This window comes from Lytechinus variegatus, chromosome 2 (assembly GCF_018143015.1).
Source record: "Lytechinus variegatus isolate NC3 chromosome 2, Lvar_3.0, whole genome shotgun sequence".
Taxonomy (NCBI): domain Eukaryota; kingdom Metazoa; phylum Echinodermata; class Echinoidea; order Temnopleuroida; family Toxopneustidae; genus Lytechinus; species Lytechinus variegatus.
Window position 1 is genome coordinate 29,692,636 of NC_054741.1, and position 22,162 is coordinate 29,714,797.

At 36.7% G+C, this 22,162-nt stretch overlaps 1 protein-coding gene across 2 annotated transcripts; it reads right to left on the reverse strand.

The window, feature by feature from the left end:
- Window positions 1-400: 400 nt before the first annotated feature.
- On the reverse strand, window positions 401-22,139 carry LOC121407786 (methyltransferase-like protein 17, mitochondrial). Of its 2 annotated transcripts, none has more exons than XM_041598985.1 (12): window positions 22,020-22,139; window positions 10,423-10,588; window positions 9,689-9,820; window positions 9,084-9,195; window positions 8,151-8,232; window positions 7,669-7,742; window positions 7,022-7,187; window positions 5,956-6,135; window positions 4,467-4,574; window positions 3,581-3,752; window positions 2,304-2,418; window positions 401-677 (listed from the first exon to the last, which is right to left on the reverse strand). In XM_041598985.1, the coding sequence occupies exons 1-12, from the start codon at window positions 22,137-22,139 to the stop codon at window positions 593-595; spliced, it is 1,512 nt and encodes a 503-aa protein (XP_041454919.1). In that variant the 3' UTR covers window positions 401-592. The 2 variants fall into 2 exon arrangements, with proteins under 2 accessions (XP_041454919.1, XP_041454918.1); XM_041598984.1 differs by having other exon boundaries at window positions 4,467-4,577.
- Between the last annotated feature and the right edge of the window lie 23 nt (window positions 22,140-22,162).

Here is a 22,162-nt window from a genome sequence, read left to right on the forward strand (position 1 = left end):
CAGAACTAGTTAGTTGCCCTTGTTAATTTAGGATACTTGTCGTAATAGGAAGCTTTCACAACCTGGCCATGTATGACAGAGAATCTTCTCTTCCCTAAAGTCAATTTCTCCTTGTTCCACATCATGAAAATCCTGCATTAGATCTTATACATGTATGCTGCCACATGATTTTGAAGAGCACTTAGGGATTAGTAACACCATCAGAGTTGCCAAGCCGTGAATTCGGCAAAAACATTGCCTGAGAACAGTTATCAAAGCTGCCAACCTGAAAAAGGAACATTTCAGCATTTTTGAAGCTGAAAATCAGCATTTCGGTGAGGAAACCAGCATTTTCAAAAAATACCATAGCACACACAAACAACTGAAACTTTAGAAATCAGTAATTTACATGAAACTATCAGCAATTTTCTCACTTTTCAGTGCTAAATACTGAAAATCAGTACTACTACTTGGCAGCTTTGAGTTCTGAGGTCATTCATGATGCAGCTGGGTAGCCTTATCATTGTCCAACCACACTGTCTTGAGACTTGCACGATCTTCATGCTCAAGGGCATCATCCATCCTTGTCACATAACATGCTTGAGAGAAGTCATCAACTGTCTGTATCGGTGATCTCACTCTTTGCAGCCGGTAGCAAATCTCCCCAGTTGGTGTATCTGGCACAAAGATACATGTCTCTGATCAAGGAACAGAAATGAGACAAAATAACAAGATATTGATAAAACAGGAAATACAAGCAACACCTGTTCACTGAAAACATAAAACTATTAAAAGCTTTTACATGATTTCTTAACCCCCAAACAATCTATATTAATGCTCAATAGTATCCAATAAATGTTTGCATAATTGACAGCCAAAAATTCTCAATGTGTAAATTGAAATAGTACTACTATATTCCAACAGCTTTCCTGGAAGGTTCTTCATAGGAGCAGTTCATAAAGATTGCCACCTCTTAAAGAATAATTGGAATTAGGCATGCTAAAATAAAGGTTGAAGTTGAAATTTGCAAATGTTTATCTTTTGTACAGTTAAAACACCTTTTTTCAGAACATACCTCAAAACAAAGGGAATCATTAGAGATACAATACAGTCATAATTTCCAAAGATATCAAGGAAAATCCTTGGCTCAAATTCTGGCACTCAATGTTCAATTCTTCATAAAGTCATGCACAAATTCAAGGATCAGAGATGCTAACTGATAGCTCAAAAAAATCCTGAAAACCCAGGCCGGGGGTCCAGGGGCCCGCCCAGGGCCCCTGGCGGGGTCAAGGGCGAAGCCCCCTGAAGCTGGAACGTTTTCTTATTCTTTAGAGGGCTGAAATCATTAATCTACAGTAGTACATAACAAATAATTAATGACATAATAAACTTCATATCATAGGCAAGAAAGGTGCTCAAAAAAAAAAAATCATGTAACCCGTACTCATTACGGTACGGGTTAACCTGCTGCGGGTTAATATGCTGCGGCCAATGGGTGCGACTCGGGACGGGTGTATGTAGCAGCTGGGGTGCCCTTTTTCACTCACTGTACTCATCAACAAGACAATCCTATACTATTGAAAATCCATAAATCACAATTTCTATCAAAATGATGGATAGTTCACACATATGAATTGATGAATACGCACCAGAGAACACATGGGAAATCAGGGTCGAAATGCAGTCCACGCCGATTAGCTGAAATCCCGCGGCAGACAACCAATCACTCACGCAGCAGCAGGCAATTGCAGCCACACCGGGCCGTGCTTCGAGCGGTTCTACCGGGCGATCGCCCGACTGGGATAGCGCTGACACCCGTATCCCTGCAGGGTATAGGGCGGCGTTTGCAAATGCTACAATGTATTGCTCGCGCGTACCGTGCAAGTACAGTACCAGCTAAACTTCATGCTGCGCCAAACGCTAATAATTTTCCGTCTGCGCAAATTGGCCATCCAAAATTGAAATTGCGCTCTCCGTAGCGAACTCCGTGACAAGATTTGGAGGGGAAATTTTTACGGATTTCACTTTGACAATCGATTTTTTTTTCCGGAATATTTTTCAGCAAAGGAAAAAATCCGGAATTCCGGAAAAAATCCGGAAAATTCGCAACTCTGAAGGACAGCTTCAGGAAACAGACCCCTGTGTTATGTACATAAGAGATCTCTCAATCTGCTCCCTATATTTCTTTCTTCCCCACCCTCTTTACCCCCCCCCTCTCTCTCTTTCTGCCTTCTATCTGCCTTTCTCTGATTGTCTGTATCCCCCCCTCCCCTTCAGCTCCCCCTTTTCTCTCTGCTTACTTGACTGATCATCATATTACTCACTTGCTATGTTTAGACTTTGTGAACACAGCTTCCCTAAGACTCCCATCGTTGCAGCAGAGACGGCATATTACATGACGAGACTTCTTAAGCACTGGTTTGACAACTCTGGGCCAAACTGAAATAAAATCAAGATTGAACACTCAATGATCTGAAAAAATAAAAGATACAAACATAATCCTAATCTTAATAAAACATATAAGAATTTTAAAGAATAACTTTTTACAAAATTTTGTTAAAGGGGAAGTTCACCCTGAAGAAAACTTTGTTGTAAAAATAGCAGAAAAAATAGTAAAAAATATTGGTGAAGGTTTGAGGAAAATCCGTTAAAGAGTAAAAAAGTTATTAGAGTTCAAAATTTTGGATTTGTGACGTCATAAACAAGCAGCTGCCCCATGTGTTATGTAATATAAAATGTATGAATTTCAAATTTTGTATGGTTCCTGATGACTTAATTTTGTTTTCGTTTCATGATCGGGTGTGAAACGATTTGTCTATTGATATACAAAAGTTACAGTGAAAACCATTTTCAATTTTCTGAGAAAATGACATTTCATTGATTTTTTACCATTCGCTATGTAGGAATGCTGCTCGCATACGACGTCACAAATCAAATAATTGAAATTCTAATAACTTTTTAATTATTTGATGAATTTTTCTCAAACCTTCGGCAATATTTTTTATTGTTTTTTCTGCTATTTTTACAATAAACTTTTTGTCAGGGTGAACTTCCCCTTTAATTATTATGTTTGAAATGTTATACTCCAGTTTTTGCAATAGATTTGACATTGATATACAAGATTTGAGGGAAATAATAAGGAAATAGAAATAGATACACATCAGTTTTGCATAATTTCATAAAATGAATGACAAAAACATCTTTGTGATTAAAAGGGGTACATTGCAACACTCAAAAGGATGTGAGGAGATGAACCTGGGAAACAGGGCGGTATAAAAACATCATCAAACATGAACTTCCCAAACCTTACTTTATATTTGAGTTTCAAAACTAGGTTAACATAATACAATGACCTTGATGACATTCACAAGCTCAACATGGAAAAACAAATCAACCGACTCATAAAGTCAAACTTGCATGAGATAAACCTGATGGAATGGTTTCAAATTTACAAGTAACTATCCATGACTAAAAAACAGGGGGGGGGGCCAGACAATTAAAGAGGAGTTTTATGAACATCTCTGATGTCTTGCTTCTACGCAAAGTTTGGCAGCTGAGGTTGACCTATGATAAAGATTGAGTGTAAATCTATTAAACTTACTATGAGCGTCGATTCTGGGCCCTTTCTTGAGTATAAGATATGTGAACCTCTCAGTGTCGGCTGCAGTTGATCTCTTACCAGAAAACTGAGTCAAGGGTTGATAGGTTTGTTCAAAATTACATGGTATACCATTGCTTTCTTGTAGTCTAGGGCACGGGTCATCGTGGGAACACTGTCACAAGAAATAAGACACATTTAAAGATTTCAATATCCTACAGGTTATGATCAACCAGACAGGAAGGCCTGCTCACAGAATAAATCTAATTAATCCATATCTGGTGTTTGATACTTCCTTGGTTTTTCAAGTAATCATGTATGCAAGCATAGAATCTGTATTGCATTATGTGTTTTTACTTCATTGTGTGTGCATGGACAGTGTATATTTTTGTTTCAAATCAAATTTCATGAGTCACAGCCCAATGGCTAGATTATTAGCCATGTATACAATTAATAGATGCATTACATATTTTAAACAGCAAAAACTGAAATAAGAAATATGTAGTCGATCAGGCAAGTTTATTTAAGCAACAGAAATAAATAGACATAAGATAATGCATAAAGAAATTGATCTACTCTACAAATAGTAGATTGGACCCACATTACCTTTTTTTAGGGGGGGGTATTTCTCACGGACTGAAATGAATCAAAGCAACATAATATATTCTCATCCCATACTTTAAATTCAATTCATTTATTAGGGCAAGGAAATTTTATATTGTGCATAACCACCAATATTATAGTTCTAATGAGAACAATAAAACAGGGCACAGCATCCAAGATAAGTGGCATTGAAGCCAATTAGTAGCACATCCAAGGCCATGGTCTTCACCACACCCTTGGGTTGATTTAAGACCCGTCAGCAATGTTATAGGTCTGAAACACTTACCGGCGCAAATACATAGCCACCTCTTTGATCAACCTGGGGTTTGAGTCTGTCATGAAATTGATTCTCTGGTTCTTCCGTCTTAAAGTTTTCCTCATTCTGCTCCTGGTCCTTCTTTTGAAAAGGAGAATGATAGAAAGAAAGAAAAAAGAGGGAGAAAATGAGAACAAAGAAAGAAAGAGTGGGATAGAAAATCGATTGTGGGAAACGGAATAAAGATTAAAATCTTCATTCATGATTCACTTTCTAGACTACAAAAATTCCTGGATGTACAACCCCATTTACGGATGAAAATCAACATTCCCATTTGAAACTTTTACATGGCTTCTCTTGAAAGTATGAAATAAATACCAGAATATAACTACTCATAGAAGACACTGAACAAGTTTAATATGAAAAGAGTCAAAAGCTTAATACAGGAACTCAGGATACTACTATCAAAGTTCTGCTTCTCCATATTTTACATTTTCTCCCGGCTGGTATGTAATGAATAGAAAGACCATGTAATAAGATGACATGAACAATGTTCTTCGAATTGCATATTGAATAATGGGCATTCAACGAAATGTAATCCAATAGGAGAGTACTGCTGGTTCCTAATTCAGCAACAAGCTTATTAAAGTTTCATCTTATCATAACTTGAACTATCACTGAAGGTGATAAATACCCCTGCTGTATTTCATTACCATGGCAACAGTTTCCAACACACAGGAAAAATATGTCTTGCTAATTTTTACCCCAAGACCAATAAGTGAGCTAAATATCACGAGAAATGGTTAAAACAGACGAAGTAGTTCAAACCACAAGTTTTTTGCCTAATTTTAGACAATGATATGTTGATAATTTGGCAACATGATTTCCAACACATGGAGAAATATGTACTGCACCTCTTCACCTCAAGACCAATGTGTGAGCCAAATTGGTTGAAAACTGATGAAGTAGTATGAACCACAAGATTTTTCCCTGATTTTGGGCATATAATGTTGTTACCATGGCAACTCGATTTCCAACACACACAAAATATGTCTTGCCCATCTTTACCTTGAAACCAATGCATGAGCAAAATTTCATAATTGGTTGAAAATCAATGAAGTAATTAAAACTGCAGGATTTTCACCATATTTCATTACCATGGCAACATGTGTTCTGACATGCACAAAAAATATGTCTCGCACATCTTTTCCAAAACACCAATGTGCCAAATTTCATGAGAATGGTTTAATAATGAGAAAGTAGTTTGATACGCAAGATTTGCAACATACCACCGACCGCTCGACCGTACACTGATTCCTATATACCCCCCTTTCAAACTTTGCTTGGCGGGGTATAATGACTGATATGATTAACAGCATTGGCGTAAATCCATGCCATTATACTTTTCAAGTTTGGGGGATGAAACAATAGATCATCCCCCCTAAACAATAGGTTTGCCGCTTGGATTTATGCCAGTGGTAACAAGTTCAAAATGCCACATAATAAATTTTCCCCTTACCATCATAAGAATAGCATCTCTTGCCTCCATAAGAGCCAAGTAGCTTTCATAGCTGCCATTCTCTATCAAGACCAGGTAATCGTCTGTCAGTTTCCATAATGATCGTACAGTATTGACTCTGTCTTGAAAGGAAGGGAGCTCGAGCAGCGAGTATGCCGATACTGTCATACTATATCGTGCCTGGAAAAAAATCAAAGGTCACAAATACTACTAATGGATGAGGTAATGGAGGAGGACGAGTCATAAAATACATCACTCAAGTAAGGCATGCTCATGCGTAATCTGTTTCTTAAGGACAAGTCCACCCCAACAAAAACTTGATTTGAATAAAAAGAGAAAAATTCAACAATCATAACACTGAAAATTTCATCAAAATCGGATGTAAAATAAGAAAGTTATGACATTTTTAAAGTTTCGCTTCATTTCACAAAACAGTTATATGAACGAGCCAGTTACATCCAAATGAGAGAGTCGATGATGTCACTCACTCACTATTTCTTTTGTTTTTTATTGTTTGAAATATGAAATATTTTGATTTTCTTGTCATTGTCATGTGAAATGAAGTTTCATTCCTCCCTGAACACGTGGAATTCCATTATTCTAACATTTTGTGCTTCAGGCAAGGAGGTCCTAATCATCAAATTCATAAAAATTGAAATATTGTATAATTCAAACAATAAAAACAAAAGAAATAGTGAGTGAGTGACATCATCGACTCTCTCATTGGGATGTAACTGGCTCGTTCATATAACTATTTTTTTTTAAATAAGCGAAACTTTGAAATGTCATAACTTTCTTATTTTACATCCGATTTTGATGAAATCTTCAGCATTGTGCTTGTCTGATTTTTCTCTATTGATTCAAATCAACATTTTTCTGAGGTGGAATTGACCTTTAAATCTCTTTATGTATCAAATTTGCAATAATTTTTTAAAGCTAGTGAAATCATTCAATTTGATTGGCTAATATATAATTGGTTAAAGAAATTAAGCATTTGTTATTATAACAAGTCTTTACGAAACGAGACCCAGTAGAGGTCTAGACCAGAGATGTAAATCATACATACCCTGAGAGAGACTGGCATGAAGTATCTGAAGTAGACATTCGGAATGAGGAGCTCCTCCTTGCCAGCTGAAACCTGGAGTAATCTTTCTGAGAGTTGATGCATCGCCTTGGAAACCTCTACCAGGTAGTACTCTTTGACAGATTCTCCCCATGTACTGTGGGCTGCCCTGAAATATCATTGGTTTATTGATTTAAGAATGGAAAGCACAATAAAAAACATGGGAATGTAAATAATATCATTTAAAAAATATTTAAAAAAATTGAAGAGCTTGACAGCATGAAACAATTATATTTCCAAACAGTTCATAAATACATACTAAAACAACTGATAATATTGGGTCATACTGCAGTAACATTATTGGAATTATTGAAGAGTGGTTTCTTAATCTTTGCAAAACTTGCTTTTCTTGGTACATTTAAAAAGAGTGGTTTTGAGAAGGACATATTTCATGACTTATACTTTTTGTACTGGTCAACACTTCTTTTGAAGAGATTTACCTTTTGCCTTTTAATGAAGCCCCATCGGTTGTAAAGAATAAGCCATGTACTTTCACTTTCACTAGTTGTATGCATGAATATACCAGTTCAATTTAATTATCTGTAGGTGATAAAATTTGATTTCATATTAATATATTTGAATGTAGTTACCATGTTGTAGTACCAAGCCCGGATCCAAAATCAAGGATGCTTGAAGGTACATATCCTGGATCACCTCGTTTGATCTGACATAGGATAAAAAACAATAACAATTATGATCAAACAAGAATGAAAAGAAAACACATCAAATTGTAATATCAACACAGAGAACAACAAGAAGAAATGAATACATAACATTTACATAAGTATGTTCTGATGTGATAAAAGAAAACACAAGGTAGGCCTATGTTTGATGCATAATTTTGTTACTAAAGATGTTTGCTATTCATCTGCATAAAAGGGGCTTCTTTTAAAATTCAATTGGAGACTTGATATACATGATATAAATGATATACATGAAATTGCCTCTTATGCTCAATATAAATTTTATTAATGGGACACAATTACTTGTATTTGCTAATGCATTCTTGATTAGATAAATTTCTGATGATGGTTAAAATGAAGCATAACGTATATGGGTGAATTCCACGTACCTCGTTTAGAACTCTGGACAAAACAGCATAGTTAGGGGGCATCCTTGCAAGCATATATGCTAAGCTTTTCACATCATCATACCTAGTATTGGTGAAATGAACGAGAATTAATTGCAGTGATTGATCTCAATAACCTTGTTCTCTAATACAAGATATATCCCCACCCCTTCACAATTTCATTCTTGAAAAGAAAATGAATCCCTTTTTTCATGAATAATACGCTCCCAAGAGAGAATAACAAATGTGAACTCCTCCTGCCAAGAATAAGACGTTCAAAAGAAGAGGGCGATTTATCGCAAAGAAGATTTGCAAGGAAATGGTTCCCAAACTAGTGTCATGGGAGGAATCTTAAGAAGTCTTGTAAAATTCATACATTTTTAGCCAAGAAAATACAAGCAAGACTTGGAACTAATTCCCTATTTTTCTATATTTTAATCAAACAAGACAGACCGCACTGTGATAATGTCAACCTCTTGTGTCATCTTCATTAGCCAGAAAGTCAGAGAGTTTCTATGCATCTTCCTGCGTGCATATTGTACTTATCCTCACATTCATAATAGACAATACAATGCAGGAAAGTTGCTCTGAGGAATACGGTACATTGTGGCTTGATAGTGGGATTTAATGGCCCTTTCTCTTGCATCCCAAAATGTTTTATCTGTTATGTGAGAATATAGGATTCCTGTATGAAAGATGCAGTTCTGTCGTAAATATGTCCCTTCAATAATCCAAAGGAAAATAAACCCCAAACTTAAGCCTTTACCAGAAATTGTTTAATGAAAAATAGACAAGTAATTGATCAATATTGGATCTCCCAAAATGCTAATTGTAATGAAAGAACAGCTCAAACTTGAAAAAATTCTATGGGTTAAAATTTTTTGATAAAGAATTTCCCTTTTTCTTGCATCCTTTTAAAAGTCACACGATTCTCACTCTATTGACTGCCATTTATAGAGGTTTCTTCTCAGGTTTTTCATTACATGTTGTATCTTTCTTTTTCCCTCTTGAGGAAACAGCTGGCTGTTGACGTCATCAGCATCTATATCTGGTTTATGGGGAGAGAATGCAAAACGAAATCACCCATTAATTTAGAATCTACAACTTTGACACTTTGCATTATCCTCTATCAATCTTGAATAGTATGGTTATTTCATACTGATGTAAAATCAGTTTGATACATTCAATACAAGGGTCCCACAATCAATAATCCATTTTATTGTTCCAAATAGAAATCTGAAATGAAACAGAAATTCTCTGAAAATTCTTTTTGCCCAATTGATTGTGGGCCCGGCAGCCATTGTGCAGCCCCAGGTCGACGTTACTCTATCCCTTCAACCATTGAACACCAAACAAGGTAGCAGCACCTCCCACCTTTTAATGTCTTTTGGTCTAACGCAACCAGGAATTGAACTCCCGACCTCCTGGTGAATGACAAATGTTATAAGCTATTAAAATCCTTGTACGTGATTGGTTTATAATAACATTGTCAGTCAAGGTCAATGATAGGACACTTCATGAAAATGCTCCCTATGACTCACCTTCTAGTCCAATTTCCTCAGAGAAATGCCGAGCTGCTGCTCTTAATTCAGACTCTTCTACAGGTCTCTTACGACTGCTCAAATAGTTAGACAATCTGGTTGCTTCAGGAATAAGATTACGAATAGTCAGACCTATAGGAAACACAGAGATTTAATCTTACTTTGGTCTTTGATATTCATTCAGTGTTTAGTTTTTAAATTCATACGTAACACAATTTTAGATGAGTTCAGTTCTCTCCATGTGAATTAGAATAATTAATCAAGATATTCAACTTCTTTCAAATGGGAGAGCTAGTGCCTATCAATCAATCTGTGCATTTCATCATGCATCAACATTCATTGTCATGAGAGGCTTGAGGGCTAACCACTTTTTCAGGTATCACTGGTCACAGGTGAGAATTGAAATACAAATGAAATGTTTAACTGTCTTTGTCTGAACAGTGAACCACAAGCACAGGGAATAATGAGGATAACTCAGTAGAGATCCCGGTAAAACTGTGATGAAACTGGAACTAGATGACATTATTTTTAGGTTTGTGTTTTAGGTTTATTTCATTTTTGAGGTTTGGTATGATATGGTTTAATATTTGATTGTATACTACCCTACTAAATAAACTCATTCATTACCTAACTGCATGTCTGTCACTACTTGACATCAGGATTCATTTTTTAATGAAGTATTCAAACATGAATGTAATGTAAGTCTGAAGATACCTCCATGATCTTGCACCTACCGTCTAGGACTGATGCAATATTGTTTGAGAGAACATCAGGAAGCTTGATGGTTTTCATCTGCCGTACCCCTGCATGACGTCGGTGACTTGTAGCCTTTGTATCCAAAGACCAGTTAGTTCTGCTTTCTTTTGATTCATGTTTCTCTTCATGGAAAGTAGAAAGGACCTGGATAATAAAGTCAATAGAAAAACACCATAAACAGTTATAAACTTGCTTGTGGAGGACAAGAACTGAAAGGTAAGATGTGTTTTATTTCAAAAATCAATAGCTCAGGTTATAAACTTGGGCTAGTTTTCCTGCTTAGATTGTTGCTTTCACTTTTTAAAGATCCTAGCTACACTCTGGATCCAAGAGAAATGAAGAGTAGATATAAGAATGTCTAGATGTCTTAATTTTATCATCTTAATGCTAGTATTTACTGATTATATTGTGTGTTATTTCAAACATAGACTTCTATACATTCCTGGCTGTCTACATGTATATCCTTTTTAACATCATCCTAAAACACAGATATCAGAAATAATCAATATACATGTAGCCTACACAAACTTACTCAGCTCCTTCTACTTCACTAATATATGGCCTATGCAAACAGAGTGATCTTGAAGACAGCTTGCTTCAAGCAAGATAATTGGCAAATTTGCAATCTTTTCTTTAAAAAAAAACAACTTTGATAAGTGAATTTCTTGTTTTCCCACAATTTTCTTGAGATGTCAAAAACAAATATCATATGGTTGTAGGCCTATATCAAGTCAGGTCCAATAAAAATGTTATTTCAATGACTGAATTGCAGTCAATAATCTGACTGCTAATAAAAACTACATCACTATGTATCTCCTAGTAAGGGATCTTAATTATTATCATTCACTCTCCAACTAAAAATAAAAAGAACTGATTTTTTTTTTTATCTAACTAATGTACATTTTTTTTTCATCAGTCTTTATCACACATTAACAGGACAGCATAAAAACAAAGAAAAAAATATAAAAAGTCAAAAATTTTGTGAAAAAATTATAAAGAAAGAAAAATAAAAAGACCCAAGGAATTTTCAGGGAGCAAAGAACAGTAAGTAAAAATAAATATGAATAAAGAAAAAAAAGAGGTCTGAGGACCGAAAATGATGAAAAAATGGGACATAGAAATAAAGTTAGAAGAAAGAAAGAACAAAGGTAGAAAAGGACAAGAAAGGAGAAAATAAAACACCTAAAAGGAGAAAGAAAAAGTCTAAGTTTAAAGAAATAATATCAATAAGAAAATCAAGCTTAAAAAGGAGAAAGCAGAAAAATATGAGAGAAAAAAGGGGCAAAAATGACCCATCCAATGGCTGGTGCATGGGTGAGGGGATTGTGGAGAATTGCTTTCAAATTTGGCTTCATTTTATAGGGTGGTGTAAAAGTGCAATGACTCCTGACAAACACATCAACTTATTATAGGGCACCTGTGTATTTGAAGGGGAGGTTCACCCTGACAAAAAGTTTTTTGTAAAAATAGCAGAAAAAATAACAAAAATATCAGTGAAGGATTGAGGGAAAGTCCATCAAAAATTAAGAAAGTTATATTAGAATTTAAAGTTTTTTTTATTTGTGATCCCGGAGATCTACAGCAGGTTGCTGCATTGTTGTATAAATAATTATAAGAGCACAAAGCATTTCCTCAGAGTAGAATAGGTATCAGGCGGCGATACAATACGATTACACATTCAAAAGAGAGAAGAGAGAAAGAAGGTACGAGAGATGTGGATTTTGTGCAGGAAGAGTAAGAGTTACACGTTATATAAAATCCATAAATTTCAATTTTTTATGGTTCATGGGGTGACTCATGCTTTTATTTCTTTTAGGAGTGGGTGATGTGAAAAGATTTGTCTATTGATATACTGAAGGCACAAATTCACAATGAAGCCTAAAGGCTAAAATACCAAGTCAATATTGTTGTGGGAAGTACCTCGCTTATCATGACGTCGAACTCGAAGATCAAAATCTTAAAATTCGGCATTATCGTGAAATAGGTGTCCAGTTTCCTAATTCCCCCGGACACTTACCAAATGAAAAACATGTCCTCCTATATTAAAGGCTCAGTTTCTGTTCGCCGCGATATGTCTCCCTCTACCGTACCGTACTCTAGCTAGCTCTCAATCTCTCGTCTGATCGATGATCATATAGCTTTATTTAGTCGCTCGTGCGCATGTATTGCTAAACCTTGTTAACTTGTGATTTAAGAGTGTTTTGGGGTGTTTTTGGTGTCCTATTTCACGACTATAATAAAGCTTGTTTACTCTCGTTATAATATGATTTTGATTTGTATTTTGGTGTCCTATTTCACGACTAAATTAAGGCTTGTTAAACCTTGTTAATTGGTGGTTGGATGTCAATGAGAAGTTACGTGGGGAAATAGGTGTCCACTGTGTACAAGTCTATGGAGAGTTTCTCCGTGCGTTTCTACAGACTGGTGTCCTATTTCACGAGTAAATTAAGGCTTGCTAAACCTTGTTAACTAGTGTTTTTAGAGTGTTTTGGGGGGTTTTGGTGTCCTATTTCACGACTATATTAAAGCTTGTTTACCCTTGTTAAATAATGATTTTGATTTGTATTTTGGTGTCCTATTTCACGACTAAATTAAGGCTTGTTAAACCTTGTTAATTGGTGGTTGGATGTCAATGAGAAGTTACGTGGGGAAATAGGTGTCCACTGTGTACAAGTCTATGGAGAGTTTCTCCGTGCGTTTCTACAGACTGGTGTCCTATTTCACGAGTAAATTAAGGCTTGCTAAACCTTGTTAACTAGTGTTTTTTATAGAGTGTTTTGGGGTTTTTTGGTGTCCTATTTCACGACTATATTAAAGCTTGTTTACTCTTGTTAAATAATGATTTTGATTTGTATTTTGGTGTCCTATTTCACGACTAAATTAAGGCTTGTTAAACCTTGTTAATTGGTGGTTGGATGTCAATGAGAAGTTACGTGGGGAAATAGGTGTCCACTGTGTACAAGTCTATGGAGAGTTTCTCCGTGCGTTTCTACAGACTGGTGTCCTATTTCACGAGTAAATTAAGGCTTGCTAAATCTTGTTAACTAGTGTTTTTAGAGTGTTTTGGGGGGGTTTTGGTGTCCTATTTCACGACTATATTAAAGCTTGTTTACTCTTGTTAAATTATGATTTTGATTTGTATTTTGGTGTCCTATTTCACGACTAAATTAAGGCTTGTTAAACCTTGTTAATTGGTGGTTGGATGTCAATGAGAAGTTACGTGGGGAAATAGGTGTCCACTGTGTACAAGTCTATGGAGAGTTTCTCCGTGCGTTTCTACAGACTGGTGTCCTATTTCACGAGTAAATTAAGGCTTGCTAAACCTTGTTAACTAGTGATTTATTTTGTTTTGGTGTCCTATTTCACGACTATATTAAAGCTTGTTTACCCTTGTTAAATAATGATTTTCATATGTATTTTGGTGTCCTATTTCACGACTAAATTAAGGCTTGTTAAACCTTGTTAAATACTGTTTATTCGTGTTATTTATAGTTTACAATATAATGATAGCCTACTGTCTAAAAGTGGCAGAGTGGTCTTGAAGAGGAGGGAAATGAGGGGTAGATGGAATATACAGGTTAATTACCGTTTTGGTTTAACTATTTTTTTGGGGGGGTGTCCTATTTCACGACTAGATTAAAGCTTGCTCATTCGTATTATTTATAGTTTGCGATATTAGGATAGCCTACTGTCTAAAAGTGGCAGAGTGGTTTTGAAGAGGAGGGAAATGAGGGGTAGATGGAATATACAGGTTAATTACCATGATTACTGATATTGTTTTGACTGATTTTGGTGTCCTATTTCACGACTAGATTAAAGTTTGGTCTTTCGTTAAAAATAAAAACATATTAAGATAAATGTGGTAGAGCGGCCTTAAAGAGGAGGGAAATGAGGGGTAGATGGACTGTTTTACAATGTACTTTGTGCCCTATTTCACGCAATTCATATGATTCTGACTTTTGCGAATTCGTCAACTCGATTGGCCATAGAGCGCTTCGAGTGGGTGGATACTAGTCTGTACATGACTTGTATATTGTACGTGTAGGCCGCGAAACCTATTCAGATTTTAAGGCGTGGTTTGTTTTGCTCAGTAGTCAAGCCGAACAGACCACTCCTACAAACTGTCTCACATAATTTTCATGCAATCATACATTCTCGAAATCTCCGGGCGAAAAGTACAAATTGCACGTGCATCAGATCGATAAAAGTATCCGTATATTGTAATCGACAAATTCCCTAAATAATTCGCGCCTATAATTATTGCAGTGGCACTGGGCCGTGTAATCAAAGAGTATCTCTCCACGTTACCCCCCCCCCCCTCCTCTACATGACCTGCACTGAAGTTCACGTTCAACAGATAGAAGAAAATAATTCGAACATTAATTGGCCACCCTTCGATCTCGCATAAGCTGCTCAGGGGATATCATGGAGCTAAAATTAACCCGCTCAACTCAATAATATTATGGACAAATAATTCTGTTTGTGACGAGTTTTCATTATTTTATGATTACACGAAATTAGTGTGGCCGTGTAGTGGTTGCAATTGGACATTGATATACTTACCCCCCCTCCCATGAATGTCTACAAACAGTTCATAAAAAGTTCCTTCTCAAGTCAATATATCAAATAATTTCAGCTCCTGCTTTTTATGACCATACCACATCTTGTTTGTGATTACAAAAAAAAATATTTTATAATGTCACAATTTAGGTCTAAATTGCCAAAATATTTCAGATCGCGGGATTGTGAGAGCAATCAGCACTGGGAATTAAACCTAATTGTGGGCCTAATTGACGAAATAAAGAATAAAGCTTTGTTTGCGAGTGCACAAATGCTAGCAATTGATATATTATTAGCCCACGTGTAGATACTCTACCCACGTGGCCACACACACACTCCCTCTATCTCTCACATCTACGAAGAAGCCAAAACGTAGATCGTGTGTGCCTTTCGCCGTGCGTTGCATGCATGCACGCACTGTACTGGCCTATAAGCTGATTGGTCGGAAGTGAGTTTGTACATGCGCATAATGGTGCCGCAGTCGCGTGCAGGGCCAAGTGAATGAAGTGTTGGTTAATATAGGGCGTGGCTCATCTCAAGAGTAATTGACGAGGAATACTTTCTTGCATGCGTATCCTTGGGCACGTATCAATCAAACTATGCCAAATAGCTGTCTGTCATGGAGTAAACTACAGGATCATGTAATTTACAAATAAATTCTCAGCGTGCAATGCCGGTGCAATGAAACTATGTTGCCAGTTCAATACTGTGATAGACTACACACGCACACACACGCATGCAAACACTCCGTGCATTGGCAAGCTGGCTAGATGGAGTGTACTCACGCTCGTACCCAGCCTCAATCTGATTGGTCAAAAGTCACTTCTTATGCTCACATATCGGCGCAGTACGGTATTCGCGTGCATATAGGAGGTCGTAAATGATTACGCAGGCGCGCACTTTGGTCGTCTGTTGTGTGTGCATGTAGACTAGCTTCCATATATGGTTTTAAAAGGCGTGGTTTGTGATGAGCTCGCTGAGCAGAGTTCGAGCAGGTGTCATTCAGTGATTCTGGATAGTAAAGTACTACAAGATCCAGTGCAATCTACTCTTAAAATTCACAGCATGCAACTAACATGACTGCGAGTAGAGTAAAAAAAACTTTTTATTTATTCCACTACGCATGCTCAATATTTTGCCCTATGAGAAAATATGGAATGTACCATAATTTACAAAGGGTAATTACTGATTAGATAATGCATTGTGCAATCAATGCAAGGAAGTCTACTGCCACTTCTCGACTACATAAATGACATCATAAACAGTGTATGCTCCATGAATTAAGGGAGGGATGATTTCGTCTAATTTTCAATCAAGCATTCACTTTGAAACTAAAATACGTCTACAATATACAACCCCATTGAAATATCAAAATGGAAAGGTCTTGCATAGTAACAAAGTTCAATGCTATATTTTGCGCATGCTCTAAAACTTGTCTGTGATGCCATTGGTTCATGGAAAATATGAGATTATGACATGGAACTAATACAAACCTCATAGGGGTGTTAAAAGTCATCTTGCAACTTGACAATAATTGGGCCCTTATCGTTTTTTATTATTCTATGAAATTCGGAATGACTTCGAGAAATCGGGAAATCTATCATTTGTGGACCGATATACAGGATATTATTGGTGATGCTAGGAAATGGCCTCGCAATATAAGGAGGTGTTTTTGGACGAAAAATTTGGGACACTGGAACAGATGCTTAGTGGCAGCATTTGTTTTTGTTAATGGCCTTAACCCTGATGTATTTTTTAGACTGGGCAACGCTTTAGAGAAAGGTCAAGTTTCAACCACTTTAGAGCGTTGTTTAGATTGTTCGAAGGAGGAAGGAACTACCGACTCTATGCGTGGAATGTATCGACAGGGCGCTACGAGTTTTTGGATGGAACACCAAAATATTATTAAACAGAGGTAAGTGCCCCTACTTTTTTTAATAGAATATTCCTATTATTATGTTAATAGTATAATTATGCAAATTCTTTTCACTTAATGATATTTTTGGCGGCAATCAAGGGTATAAATAAGGGAAAATTGGAGGGAAATCATCACTTTGCCAACATGTCTTGGAGTAAGCCCCTTCCAGACCCTTCGACGGGGGTATTCGAACATTGGAAAAATCCATTCAACTTCTACAACCTTTTAATCAGTCTTGATGACAAGTCTTTGTATAGTTGGCTGAAAGAAAACCGCCTAATCGCTGCATCAGTCAACTGTGCAGTCTGCACCAGGAAGGCAAAGAAGTATCTAATGCGAAAAAAAAGGTGGCATTATCTGGAGATGTCGAGGATCGGTCACTTGGCCTCATTCTACAAGCCACTCCGTCCATCACAACTCTATCTTTGAAGGCTCTCATTTCGATGTCAGAGAAATCCTGGTCTTTATCAGGGAATGGATACTATCCTCTTCACTCCATCGATGTTCCGTGACCGCTGGTATGGACTACAAACGTACTGCAGTGGACTGGGCGAATTTTATGAGAGACATTTGCTGCAAATTCGTCAACGAATTGTACTATGGTACCTTTCCGGAACAATTTTCGGGGGAAGTAGAGATCGATGAAAGTCTATTCAGACGTAGATGCAAGTTCAACCGAGGGGATCCTCGTGGTGTCAAGGTGTGGATTTTTGGGATGATTGAACGCTCCTCGAATCGCATCATCATCTACCCCGTGGACGAAAGGAACGAGGCCACTCTAATTCATCTCATCGAGCGTCACGTCACCAAGGGCTCAACGATATACAGCGATGGATGGAGGGCCTACAGCTCGTTGAACAGGAGGGGGTATCAACATTTCACAGTCGAGCATAAGCATACCTTCAAACAGCTGTATAAGAACGACGACACTGGAGATGTAAAGGAAGTTCACACCAATACGATTGAGGGAGCGTGGAAACTGGCGAAAGACCACTTCAAGCAGATGAATGGCACTCGTCTCTCCAACTTCGAAGGGCATCTCTGTGAGGTGATCTGGCGAAATAGGGTCGCTTGTCAGAAGTTGGATCGTATCTGCAACTTCTTCGCCCTCATCCAAGAGTACTATTCACTGGTCCGCAAACCATCGCTAGAAGTTCGCTACCCGGTGATTGACTCTTGGAACGCTCACCAAGAGGAAGATAGGATAACTAGAGCATTCGAGCCTGAGATTGAGCAGATCCCATCAGATGAGCCAACACGAACAGAGCCGATGGAGCAACATGAGAGACAGCGACCAGTGTCTAGAATGCCATCAACCTCTAAGGAGCAAGTCATCACCCCGCTACCCAAAAGTCCATCTCGTCCCTGCCTGGCCATGAAGCGTCACATTATGAGTCCCGGTCGCAAGTCCTCGAACATTCAAGGAAAAAAGAAGGCAGCAAAACGGGACAAAACTACCGGTACACTTTGCCACCCAGCCGGTTTCATCCCTGTGGACAAAAAGGGAAAAGCAATTGCAACAAAGAAGACATCTGAACGCCCTGGCTACGGAAAATGTGACTTCCAATATGAATTCTCATCGGACAGTGATTTTCAGTAACTCTCTTAATATTCTTTTTCACGAGCTAACCTATTCAATCCTTGCTGAAATAATTAAGAATACCCAACTCCATGAAATATTTTTTTCTTCCTTTATGAAGTCCAAAGTGGAAATGATTATTTTCTCAATAACTCTTTCTTAAAGAAATTAGACTGAAATTATAAGATTCCATGCACATTTCGCAAGCCGTATATGTGAATTTTTTTATAGTGAAATAATTTCTGTATCTTTTCCAAAATATTATTCAATGTGGCGTTCCTTTACGTGAAACTGCAGTGTACGGATCCTAATATTTATGTGTGATTGCACTTTTGCTATAGGCCTGCATGACTCTGTGTTGACATTCGCAAAGTTGTAATTGACACTGTAATGTACACATTTTTGAAATGTCGCGTAGAGACGGTGTGCCCGGGAAGTCTTTAATCCAAGCTTTATTTAGTCAGTATGCTATTGAATTGAAAGCACAACCTATAGAGTAGTATGTATTTCTCGTGATAATTTTAATTATGAATGAAAACATAATTTTGTCCGTTAAAAGTCTAATCAAGCATTATAAATCAGAAACATTGTTGTTTATATTTCAAGACCGACACCCTGCAAGCAGTATTTCGACTACTAACTTAATAGACCTACATCACGGAAGTCAAGATGGCAAATGTATAAAGTCATATACAATGTTTGGGATTTGCGAATGGGTTTAATGTTATTTGGCCCTACGAGTTTGCTGGATCGAGGCACAATCATTCTATTTTCACTCAAATAATGTTGTGATGTTTATAACGGATTAATTTGCATTATATGTAATAAATAAGAGTTTCGAAAGTTCAAGATAATCATATCAATCATTTCTGATGGAAAGGTCAATATTGAAAATCTCTTTTTGACAACAATTAATAGTCTGATAAATGCTATAGCATATCAATTTTGTGATTCATGTTCAATGAGTGGGAACTTTTGGTATTAAATAAATAAATGTGATTAAACTGTTAAAAATGAAAATATACTTTTTAAATATTTTATGTTCTTATTAGTGACATTGATGTTTTTTGCTGCAACATTGGTCAATGATGGTAATCTTATGTGCTGATTGCTTAGAAGTGTGAATAATTCGCTGCACTTAAAGGGGAAGTTCACCCTGAAGAAAACTTTGTTGTAAAAATAGCAGAAAAAATAGTAAAAAATATTGGTGAAGGTATGAGGAAAATCCATTAAAGAGTCAGAAAGTTATTAGAGTTCAAAGTTTTTGATTTGTGACGTCATAAACGAGCAGCTGCCCCATGCGTTATGTAATATAAAATGCATGAATTTCAAATTTTGTATGGTTCCTGATGACTTAATTTTGTTTTCTCTTCATGATCGGGTGTGAAATAATTTGTCTATTGATATACAAAAGGTTCAGTGAAAACCATTTATAATTTTCTGAGAAAATGACATTTCATTGTTTTTTTTACCATTCGCTATGTAGGATTGCTGCTCGCATATGACGTCACAAATCAAATAATTGAAATTCTAATAACTTTTTAATTACTTGATGAATTTTTCTCAAACCTTCGGCAATATTTTTTATTATTTTTTCCGCTATTTTTACAATAAACTGTTTGTCAGGGTGAACTTCCCCTTAAAGAGTCTGACTTCATGATCTTTGCTCTGGTGAAGCATGCTTTCAAATGCCAATTGAATGAATATAAGGTGCATATTAGCATATTAGCAAGCCTTAATTTAGTCGTGAAATAGCTAGGACACCAAAATCTGTCAAAACAATATCAGTAATCATGGTAATTAACCTGTATATTCCATCTACCCCTCATTTCCCTCCTCTTCAAAACCACTCTGCCACTTTTAGACAGTAGGCTATCCTAATATCGCAAACTATAAATAATACGAATGAGCAAGCTTTAATCTAGTCGTGAAATAGGACACCCCCCCAAAAAAAATAGTTCAACCAAAACGGTAATTAACCTGTATATTCCATCTACCCCTCATTTCCCTCCTCTTCAAGACCACTCTGCCACTTTTAGACAGTAGGCTATCATTATATTGTAAACTGTAAATAACACGAATAAACAGTATTTAACAAGGTTTAACAAGCCTTAATTTAGTCGTGAAATAGGACACCAAAATACAAATCAAAATCATTATTTAACAAGGGTAAACAAGCTTTAATATAGTCGTGAAATAGGACACCAAAACAAAATAAATCACTAGTTAACAAGGTTTAGCAAGCCTTAATTTACTCGTGAAATAGGACACCAGTCTGTAGAAACGCACGGAGAAACTCTCCATAGACTTGTACACAGTGGACACCTCTTTCCCCACGTAACTTCTCATTGACATCCAACCACCAATTAACAAGGTTTAACAAGCCTTAATTTAGTCGTGAAATAGGACACCAAAATACAAATGAAAATCATTATTTATTAGGGTGAACAAGCTTTAATATAGTCGTGAAATAGGACACCAACCCCCCCCCCCAAAAAAAAACCCACTAAAATCACTAGTTAACAAGGTTTAGCAAGCCTTAATTTACTCGTGAAATAGGACACCAGTCTGTAGAAACGCACGGAGAAACTCTCCATAGACTTGTACACAGTGGACACCTATTTCCCCACGTAACTTCTCATTGACATCCAACCACCAATTAACAAGGTTTAACAAGCCTTAATTTAGTCGTGAAATAGGACACCAAAATACAAATGAAAATCATTATTTATTAGGGTGAACAAGCTTTAATATAGTCGTGAAATAGGACACCAAACCCCCCAACAAAATAAATCACTAGTTAACAAGGTTTAGCAAGCCTTAATTTACTCGTGAAATAGGACACCAGTCTGTAGAAACGCACGGAGAAACTCTCCGTAGACTTGTACACAGTGGACACCTCTTTCCCCACGTAATTTCTCATTGACATCCAACCACCAAATAACAAGGTTTAACAAGCCTTAATTTAGTCGTGAAATAGGACACCATTAAATACAAGCTATTCACATAATTTAGTTTCATTTTTCAAGACTAGTCTATAGATATAATTCAGAAGTCGATTGAAAAACCGTCCCTCGCTGTAAAAGTCGTTCAATAGAATATTGTGTGAGGAGCAAGGAACCAGAAGCGACTGCTCTGTGTGGAGAGTTTCGCATCGGGAACAAAAGGTTTCGCATCAGATCTTTTGAAAATTGTTGAAGCGAGGATTTCTTTAAAAAATCATGGTAAGGTAGATCCCGGTTCAAATAAGTGTCCAGTTTCCTAAAGCACGGAATGGCCTAAAATTCTAATAACTTCTTTAATCTTTCATATTTTTTTTGCTGTTCATACGTGTGGCTCAAGTGAAAAAGATTTTTTTATAACGTACGTTACTTCGTCTATCTACATCAGCATATTCAACATGTGGGACTAGCTGACATATTTTAATCAGAATTTAGTCTATTTAACTATCATGACTATCGTTACTTTTGTTCTAGGAAAAAGATGTAGGTTAAATCTTGATCAATCCTTGACTTTACCCTTTTCAAACATGCCATTCTCCTTTCCTTGAGAGCCAGGATATGCTGTAGGCAATGATATCTAGGTGTTGTCAGCATGGTGCACTTTGAGCTCATGGGAGCTGCCATCTTGAATTGCATGATGATACGAAGACTGTAATTGG